This window comes from Drosophila sulfurigaster, chromosome 2L (genome assembly GCF_023558435.1).
Source record: "Drosophila sulfurigaster albostrigata strain 15112-1811.04 chromosome 2L, ASM2355843v2, whole genome shotgun sequence".
Taxonomy (NCBI): domain Eukaryota; kingdom Metazoa; phylum Arthropoda; class Insecta; order Diptera; family Drosophilidae; genus Drosophila; species Drosophila sulfurigaster.
The window spans coordinates 13,388,626-13,399,182 of record NC_084881.1 but is presented as its reverse complement, the minus strand read 5'-3'; the positions used below and the strand labels follow the sequence as shown (position 1 = coordinate 13,399,182).

Below are 10,557 nucleotides of genomic sequence, written 5' to 3'. Positions count from 1 at the left end.
CACAAATGTCCCCATGGACTGACCAAGCGGACTCGACTGGACAACTAGCCAACAGTTCAGCTGAGCCATGAGTGGGAAGTGAGAAGTGGGGCAGAGGGGAAGAGGTACAGAGCCTGGTTCGGTTGTTGTCAATATTTGTTACAAAATCAGCAAATACGAACAGTTTGCAGCAAGAGCTAAGACTTGGTTGGTGTACAAATAAATGAAGCTATAGCTATGGAGCTCGACTTGCCAGATGACAATGTATCGACTTCTGTATCGACCCTTGTCTGCCTTGTGCAACTCAATTAGTGTGCATTCCTTGCAAAGTTGACGAAAAATTTTGAAGTGCCGTGGGGAAAGCTGCTGACTTTGCTCCACTGTCATCAATTTCTGCTCGCCGCCGCACATGTCGCTAATAACATTGACAACTGTCAACGCTTCGCGGGAGTAGCTGTCACATGCACTCCCACACACACACACACCAACACACACACACATACACTCATACACTCATTCATAGCCAGACACTGACACATGGGTGTGCACTATCATTGGAGGCAAAGCTATCAAGCGTTTTTCCAACTGTCACGACGGACAGAGGCATCAGGCCAAAGGGACATTGCAGAGCACACGGAGGGAGGAAGGGAGGAGGTCAGGACGGGAATAGGCGACTGTTACCAACGACCAACGTATTCACATTCACATTCACACACAAACATTCACATTCGCATTCGCTTTTGGACTCGGGGACACAAGCCGCTTTACTTCTTAACTTTTGTCAGCTTTGCTTTTTCATTTCAGCTCTGCTGAAAATTCATAAAGATATATTTTTTTCCTTTTTTGTTTTTTTGTTTAAATATGAATCATGTTGCACTTGCAAAAATGGTCATGGCCATACATGATAAGCGCTACACTTAAAGCAGTTCTTGTCACTGGCGCCGCTTTGCGTTGCGGCATCGTTGCACTCAGTTGACTGAGATTCGCGTTGGAGAACGAGGTCAATCACAAGACCTAAAAAAACCTTTGAATGTGTACTAACTGTGACCGAAAAATAGAATTTACATTTTAGTCATAACTTGCAAAAACTTAAAGATAAGGTCTCCGAAGCTTGAAGTAAATACAAATGTGTTAAAAGATTTACTGATTATATTTAGTTTGAGTCTAAACAGATTTTGATATACAAACATCCAGAATAAAATTCTTGGTTTCTTGGATTAGAATTAGAATAATTTAATTTTTAATATTTAAATACAAAACTGGAGCATACAAATAATAATTATGGTGTAACTTGAAAAATATGTATCGGTCAAGTCTTGAAGATTTAATGTTTTGAAAATGCTATATAAAGTTACTTATAACAAAGAAGGAAGGAGATTTTGATATATCGAATATACTTGGTAATGAAACTTTAATTATTTGCTTAATTCAAAATGCAATAAATACAATAAATTTCTCAAAAAGTCAAAGCAAGTATTAAGTTTCAGTTATTATTTTGAATATATTACTTCGTAATGAAACTTGAAATATTTGTTTAATTCAAAATGCAATAAATTGTGCAATAAGTTTTTCAAAAAGTCAAAATAATGTTTCTTATAGCAAATATTAAATTTCAGTTATTATTTTTCATTAAGAATCTTTTAGTTTTAACTGTTATATGTGCTCGGGGGATCGTCACCGTTCTTTAATCTCTTTTGTAGAGTGCTTGAAAATGAAACGAAATAAAATAAGTGTGCAATTTATGAATATTAAAAACTATATATTTCGAGTTACACACTTACTCGGTACACACACACATACAGACATACATATAAATATTGGACACACAGACTGCTGCATCACCATCATATGCACTTCAGTCCATGCGTTGCATTCCTCTTGTGTGGCTCACTTTTTGTTGTTGTTTTTTTCGGTACGTATAATTTTTATTTGCCGAGTATTGGACATTGTTGCCATGGCGCCAGCGAAACTTTTGCCTTGGCACACACAACTTTTGTCAGTTTTATGCTGGATGGCACCGAGATGGCATCCATGACGCCATCCAATGCCAGAGCAACGCCAACAACGCCACCGACGCCACCAAATTTAATGCGCAATGGATTCGGACTTGAAAACGGCATCGCACTCAGAACGAGACTCGACAAAAGTAATAAATTTTCATGCTCCACCGTCAGTTGGGCGCGCATCGTGTTGCTGCTTCTGTCTGACGACGTTTCGCGGTGGAAATGCGAACAAACCAGCAACCAGCAGCCAGCAGAGAGAAAGAGAGTTCTCAACTCTGAACCCAGTCAGAGCATTGTGAATCTTGGTGAATCGTAATTGGCGATAAGCTGAGGGGATTAGTAGTTGAATAAGTCGCGAAGTCTTCTCCAAGTATGTAAAATATTTCACTGCACATTATATGTGTATTATTTATTTAATAATAATGGAATATTTATTTATTCTTGTTTAGCATATTGCAGTTGAGCACATTTTAATTTTCTCTGTCAGTTCGAAATTTACTTAGATAATGTTAGCTGAATCTTATTTTATTTTTTGAATTGAGTAACTTTAATATTTAAATAAAGTTATTATTATTTATTAAATTTATTATTTGTTAATGATGATATATTCTTTAAGCAACTTCCTATAACTGATTACCAATTTTATTTAATAATAATATTTCAATATTTCACAATTTTTCATTAGGGTATCTTTTGGCTAGCTGTTGAAAATTTGTATGCTGTCTTTCTTATTTTCGTTGTGCAGCTTTTTCGGCCCTTTTGCTTGGCTGCATTTGAAGTATTTTTTCATTTATTTAACGAGCGCCGTTTGAGTCCTTTGGTGTCAGGTTTGGTGAAAAACTCTTTCGAAGACATGTGCATATGAGATGATATGCATGCTTAAAGGTGATGGTAAAGTGCAGTTGGATACATTTCATTGTTATGCTCGCTCAGTGTTCGTTTTCATGTGCGATTCATCAGAAGGGTCATTCGTTTTTAATCAAATGCATAGCTGAGACGAAGGACGAAAAAGACAGAGATAGGAAGCGAGGACCAAAGCCTGTCAACTGACGATTGCAGGCCTCAAGATGGCACTCTGTCTGTCTGTGTATGTGTATGTATATGTGTCTAACGTGGGTTTCTCTCTCTCTCTCTCTCTCTCGGTTGCCATTATTTCTGTTCCACTGATAGCACTTCTCTGGGTGGTTGGATTGGGTTGCATGTGGCAAATGCAAATGCAAAGCAGCTGCCAGTTGCGACTCGGCTGCTGACTGTGGCTGATACGGCTCACTTGTGTCATTTATCTTCTTTTACGGCATGAGAGAGACCCATTCAATTTCAAAGGTGCCAGGCAGCTGCCTGAGCAACGCACAAGACACGCACACACACACACATACACATATACATGAAGGCACATGCTTGTGCATATTTGAGAAATTGTGTTTGAACTTTGGCTTTGGTTTGACTCACTTTGCTTTCGTGTGAACTGCAATCGACTGCCTGCTCTTCTTGTTCTTGTTGTTTGTTGCTACTGTTGTCCGTTGGTTGCCGTCGTCCTCACCATCTTCGTTTTGTTGTTGTTGTTGCAGTTGTCAAATGCAAAACCTACGATTTGCCAACACTCCCCTAAACCCTTGTCCCCCCCTTTCGACATACTTGACATGAACGTCTCTCACGCTGATTGAAAAATTTGCACAAATTTTTAGCTGTGCTACCGTTTTAAGTTGTTCCCCCTCCTCCCCTCCTCCTTCGCTTGCTCCTCCATCTACTGATTGTGTCGTGCAGACAACTTGACTGATTCTTTGCATGTCTTGTCCGTAATAAACTTGACACTTGAACTCGTACCCGAAAAAGCCAAAACCATCCGCCCTCCCTCCTCACACCATTGCGGAGTGCTTGTAAAATTTATTCGCTTTTAAGAAATTCATACAAAACTTGACAACAAATTGCACTTTGGCTCAGTGATAAAAACAACAAGGACAACAGAAATCATGTGACAGTTGTTTGCATTTGCCACAAGCACAATTTTAGTAGCAGTCTCAAGCACAATGTTTAATCAATCGATTTTAGTTTTAACATAAAACATGTTTCAATTGAAGTCTGCAGGAAAACGAATAACATCGACAACAATTTTTTGATTACCGCCTGAAAATAATGCAAATTGTTGCCAAAAATATCTAATATGTAGTTTTAGCAAGAAACATGTTTCAATTTAAGTCTGCACGAAAACGAATAACACTTACAACAATTTTTATTTACCGCCTACGAATAATGAAAGTTGAAGTCAAAAACTATTAAATTTTTATCAGCATATTCCGATATTTTCAAGACATACACACAAAATTGAAGCAAATTTATTCTGCATCAACAAATTGAAAAAAATTCAGTTTTTTTTTATATATCTGTCCCCTTTTTATACCCGGTATACATAGGGTAGAAGGGTATTATAACTTTGTGCCGGCAGGAAATGTATCTAACACGAAGAAGGAGGCATATCCGACCTTATAAGGTATATATATTCTTGATCAGCATGAACAGCCGAAACGATCTAGCCATGTCCGTCTGTCTGTCTGTGTGTCTGTCCGTCTGTCCGTCCGTCCGTAGGAACACCTAGATCTCAGAGACTATAAGAGATAGAGCTCTAATTTTTTTTCATTTATGATTTCTGAAAATTTGATTGTGATCAGATAAAAATTGTGGAGTTATTAAAGAAATACTTTTGTATAGACAAAAACGCCTACTTTGGCCGACAATCTGGTATATTGTGCCGTCTATGGTATATTTTGAATGTGGTATATGGTTTGGTATATTTTTGGTACATTTGTATTTTTGGTATATTTTGAAAATAATACCGCAATATTTTGCTTTTATTCAAAATGGGTAGCGGGTATCTCAGAGTCGAGTACACTCGACTGTAGCTTTCTTACTTGTTTTTTTTTTTGTGGGTTGCATGCAATGAGTGAAATCTGGTTTTTATGGGTCGTCGTCGTCTGGCAACAATCAAATAGGCAATTCGTGTTATGCAAATGTCGAGTGCAGTGGACGTGCCTAAAATTGCAATTAGGACAATTTGCAGCGTAAAATGGCACATAAAATATCAATAAACAGTTGGCAAACAAATCGGCCAAAAACGATGCTCAGCCAAGTGGTCAACAGAGACGCAGATACATTTACAGCTACAGCTATAGCTACAGCGCCAGATACAGATGCAAAATGCAGACAGCTGCAGAACCATAAATGCAATCGAGGCAATTTAATTTTACCAGCTCGTTGCGGGGCCAGAATAAATATGATTGCATTAAAATGCGAAATAAGTGGATATAAATACGAACACAAAATTGAGTAATTTTAAATTATCAAAGTCAGTTTTAATATGACAATTTTAAATTGGTTCGAGCACTTTTGTATAGCAAAAGATTAAAAATGGTGAAATATTCAAAAATAAGAAATAGTGAACTGCAAATATTACTAATTTTATATTAGTTTTAAGTACGAATGCAAAACTATGATTAAATTAAATAACGATTATATTTGATAGTTTCTTAATGCCTGCTTTTGTGTTACAACTAAAAGCTTTAATAATTTAATTTTAATTTCGATTTGAATTAAATTTCACGCGTGTTTTGGTCACAACAATTTAAAGAATTATCCAATTTCAAGGAAATTGCAAATAATTTGAATTGAATTGATTGCATTTATTGTCATAGTAAAAGTGTGGTTTAATCTATTCAACCTCATAATTGCCATGCTAAATTACAGACTGAAAACACACTCTGTAAACATTTTAGAAGAGATTTCAATAGCTCAACCCTTTGTGGAATACAGCGTAACTTCGTGTTGAATACTTCCCACTTTTGGGTTTATCTCGCTAATTTATTTGCTGTTTATACAAATATGTTTAGCGTCAGTTATAATCTACTTTTGTTGCTGTTGTTTTTGTTGTGCTGTGTGAACAAAAAATTCTAATTGATTTTATTAAAATTTTATTAATCTAAAACAATTACGATTGTGCGAATCCATTAAAATAAATAATAATAATACGGAAATTGTTTTGCGCTGAAATAAAATAATTAAATTTGACAGGCCAGAACCGCAAATGGCGCAAATTGTGGAAACTTTTCATATATATATTGCTGGGGCAGGATAATGCAAATGCCGCCCCCTCCGCTCCCCTTGCCCCTTGGGTAACTTGCATATCTGTCTGGCCCAAAAGCTAATGTTGCAAATTAATTACAAATGATGCGCACAAAGGAGCTTCTTTCTGTCCCCCCTCCATCCCCATTCGTATGTGTGTGTGGGAGAGTTTGTTTTTGGTTTTTTGCGGCTTGATTTTTAATTTATGCGCACCGCAGTTGATTTTCACATAAAATCCAACACATAGCTTCGCAAATCCACCGCAACTTAAAAGCTTAAAACGCCACAACAGCAGAGGAGCAGGAAGAGCACACACAACTGTAAGCTGTGTGTGTGTGTGGGTGTGTGGGTGTGGGATCCTGGTATCCTGGCTCCGCGGTATCGGATGCCGAGCCTGATGCCAAGTCCCCGGCCAAGGCTTATAAATTTTAATTAAAATGCGCACAGCTCTCGCCCAGCAAAAGCAAAAGCAACGTCAACGACAGCGACAGCCGCGCTTATTTCCGCTTACATTACAATTACATTCATTTTGCCCAGCGGAACCAAACTGTGGGGCAAGTGGCAAGTGGCAAGTGGCATGAGCCAGGTGCAGGCCCAGGCTTCAAAGCAAGGCTATTCGTTGGGGTTGAGCGTTTAGCTGGCGTCTTAACACCTGATCTACTTCTGCTCAAATTTGCATTTAATCTATTTAGCTGAATGAGTTTTGGAAATCGAATTTACTTATTCATAAATATATATATTTTACTTATAAAGCTACGGCTTATTTTACTACTAGCTTTATTTAATTGAAATATGTAGATAAAAATGCATCTAATTGGTATTTTTGGAGTATTAAATTGCAAATATTGACATTATTAATTGTGCAAATAAATAAACAGCGTATTGTGAATCAATTTATTAGATACTATTATTATTAATTTTTTATTATAATATCGAATACAATACCTTATTGCAAAGAGATGAAACGGAGCGACTAACTAACTAACAATAACTATTTATTAAATACAAGGCAAAGAATAACATGTTTATCTTGCTTAAATATTTTAGCCAATGAAGAAATAAACTTACTATTATTATGACTTTTCTTTTTATTTCTCAGTGCATTAAAGAATTTTTATTTTATTTTTTATTTAATTGAAGGTCATCGAAAAATGATAAATTTAAATAACAATAATTGATAAAATTTAATGTACAAATAAAAATATATGTTTTTGGTGTATATCAACTTTATCGAATTGACTTTTTGGGCATATAAGTGAATAGATTATGTACTATATAAGTTTGTAAATTGATACTCTGCACATAACCCATTACGTTATTTAAATAAACTTTGTTAAAAATAAACAAATTTACCTTGATGCCGATACTTATCTGACTTTTAATTGAATTTCTCTTTTAATTGCAGTTGCAGTTGAAGTTGGGCAACAAACTAAACAGCTTGCAGACTGTCAGCTCATCTCTGGCTCAAGCAAGCGAGCTGCAGTAATTAGAGCGAGAAAGGAAGGAAGGAGTCTTCATTATTTGCCCACAGATGTTGCACCAGCTTAATGCTCAATCAAATGCCAGACAGTTGTTGCCACAAGACACAACTTTTCAGACCAGACCAGTGAAATTTATATGCACTTGGCTCTGTGTCTGTTGCTGGGGATCAGAAACAATGCAATGGCGATGGCGATGGCGATGGAAACATTTGGTTGCATTCGGTTGTGACGCTAATGACGCGAGTCGGCCTAAATAACAAGCTGCTGGCAGTTGGTCAACAACACAAACACACAGAGCTATGTAGAATGGAGCACAAACTGTAACTGAAGCTGTTGCCAACTGTGTTGCCAACTCAACAGTCGATTTTTTTAAAGTCCTTTCGCCTGCCTTCTTCTGCCTGCTGACTGCTTTTTGCCCCATTGGGCGCACTAATGAGACGCAATGGAGAGTAACAACGAGACCACAAAATGGAAATTAAGTGAAATGCACCATAGACTAGCAGCTGTGACAGTGGGCGGCGAAGTGGGCGTGGTTGTCTCTGGATATATTTGATTTAATTAAGTCGAAGTAGGCGGAACGAGTAGAAAGTTTTCTAGCAGCAAGTTGGCGTTGACTTCGCTTTCATTATTTCTTATGATTTAATATTGTGACGAGTTGAGAAGCAATTGAGAAATGGCTGTGGAAATCAGCAAGGAAATTAAACTTACCGGCGAGGCATTGCAACAGTTCACGGCGGCCAAAATCTTTCGGGAATCAAATGAGCACAAGCAATCGCTGTGCTTCTCAGCCGATGGCCAACGTTTGCTGGTCTGCGATCATCACAATCTGGTTGTCTACGATTGCACCGCGATGACGCAACGATGCCAGGTGCTGATGCATCAGTTTAATCCTGAAGTGGTGTGCTTCACCTCACGGACCGACCGATTGCTGCACAGCTGTACCAAGGTAAGTTAACACAAATTTTATTTATATAAATTTAAGAAATTCTGTTTGAGGAAAGAGTTATGTAGGAGCAGGAAATGTACTTAATTATTCAAAGTCAATAAGAATTACTTTTAGAAAAATATAAATATGTCACAAGATTTGAAATTTGTAGTAAAAATGTTGTACCACAAAAGTTAAATTACAGGCCAATATAACTTTTTTTTACTTACACAAAAATGAATGTAAAGCAATGTCTGAAAGATAATGTAATCGATTTTCTTGGGGGAAAGGGCATTTACAAAAAAAAAACCATTATTATTCAACTTAATTTAACTCAATATGCTATAACAATTTATTTGTTAATTGCAGTTCTTTGAATAACAGATTTCAATTATAAATAAATTCATTATAAAACTAATAATGCACACATCACATTTGGAATCGTTTGATGTATACATTTTTTATTACTGTTTATTTAGAGTTATTATTGTTATTATTATTAATTGACTAATGAATACAATGACAATAGAAAATCCATAATAAATCAATTAAATTGAGGAGCATTACAAATTGATTTCTCTTTTCTTTCAGAGCGACCTCGCTATCCGCTGCCTGGATCTCACAACCCGTCAGCATGTGCGTCACTTTAAAGGACACACGGATTGCGTGCGTTGCCTCAGCTTTCGGCCTGGCCACGAGCAGCAGTTCATCAGTGCTGGTCGGGATCATAAGCTGCTGATCTGGGATCTGCGCACTAGGGAGTACACTCAGCGATTTCATCATCTGGAGAATCCATTGTTGGCATACGATCCCACTGGTCTGGTGTTTGCTACCTCGAATAAAACAAATCGCATTGAGATCCACGACGTGCGCATGCTGAGCGAGAAGCCGTGTCACAAGTTCAACTATAAACTGAAAAGCACTGCCAATTGGACGCAGCTGCAATTTGCACCCAATGGCGACTCCATTCTGATAAGCACCGATCACTCGTGGTGCTTCAGCGTGGATGCCTTTAGCGGCGATTTCCAGCAGAGCTATTCGGGCTACTCCAACGAGCAGCAGTTGCCACTGCCCGCCTGCTACACATCCGACTCGCAGTTGGTGTTGTCTGGCGCAGATGCGGGTCGCATCTATGCGTGGGACGCCAGCTCGGGCAAGCTGATGGCTGTGCTAATGAGCAACAGTCTGCATCCGGTGCGTTGTCTGCAATTCCATCCCAACATGGCGATGTTTGTCAGCAGCGATGTGATGACCGTCTTCTGGCTGCCCAAGGCCAACGGTCAGTATGAGTTTGTGGAGAAGTCAAGGGAGCCAACACCGTCGACACCGCCGACACCGCCGACACCGCAGACACCGCCGTTGCCTGCTATTGATCTAACAAACGATCAAGATCAGGACGACGAGAAGGATGTGCAATTTGTGGGGCGTCGAATGAATTATCCGCTCAGCAAGCAACTGATGAGAAGGAATCGCCTGAAGCGACGCTTGGCCCTTGGTCAAGAGGATGATAGCCCAGAGGATGGAGAAGTCTCTGACGGTGGGACAGCAACAACAGTCGCGTCAGAGGCATAAATTATCAATCAGAGTAGCACTTGGATTGCTGCCTGCTGTTGCTGTTGCAGTTGCTGGCAACTTGTGCAATTCGCATTGCAAAGTTTCAACAACTGGCAACGCTCACTTCACAGCTGGAGCTGCAACAGAACCAAACAAGAACTAGAACAACAACTAGGACGACGACGAGGATGAGGATGAGGACAAGCGAATGTTGAACAACAACTTGCGACGCCTTATGCTTTTGAGACACACAAATTGTCGAGTTTTGCCAGCAAATTGCACAGCTGGCTGGCTACTAGTTTCTCCCCTCTCCCACCTTTTGGCAGAACTTTTGCAGTTGGCCAAAAGGGGTAAATTTGATGGCAGAGCTGACAAGCGTTTCATTTAGTTTTCTCTATTTGTTGTTTTTCTTTTTTTTGTGTGGTATTTGTTCTCTGAAGAGAGATTTATTCACTTTTAATATTGATGCAATCTTTTATCAAAACCCACACACAATTTTCCT

General features: G+C 38.5%; 1 protein-coding gene and 1 long non-coding RNA gene across 2 annotated transcripts; one reads left to right on the top strand and one right to left on the bottom strand.

Annotated features, from left to right (window-relative positions):
• Positions 1-1,606: 1,606 nt before the first annotated feature.
• LOC133844325 (uncharacterized) lies at positions 1,607-8,419 on the bottom strand. The gene is made up of 3 exons (XR_009894596.1): positions 8,285-8,419; positions 1,761-2,309; positions 1,607-1,683 (listed from the first exon to the last, which is right to left on the bottom strand). It is a non-coding gene; the product is annotated as an uncharacterized LOC133844325 (long non-coding RNA).
• LOC133844317 (WD repeat-containing protein 82) lies at positions 8,175-10,557 on the top strand. The gene is made up of 2 exons (XM_062278248.1): positions 8,175-8,522; positions 9,093-10,557. The coding sequence occupies exons 1-2, from the start codon at positions 8,250-8,252 to the stop codon at positions 10,071-10,073; spliced, it is 1,254 nt and encodes a 417-aa protein (XP_062134232.1). The 5' UTR covers positions 8,175-8,249; the 3' UTR covers positions 10,074-10,557.

Bases quoted from the DNA above. Each gene is read 5' to 3' on its own strand.
- LOC133844317 (XM_062278248.1), top strand. From the start codon at position 8,250: ATGGCTGTGGAAATCAGCAAGGAAATTAAACTTACCGGCGAGGCATTG. The intron at 8,523-9,092 runs GTAAGTTAACAC...CTTTTCTTTCAG, and splicing joins TGCTGCACAGCTGTACCAAG to AGCGACCTCGCTATCCGCTG.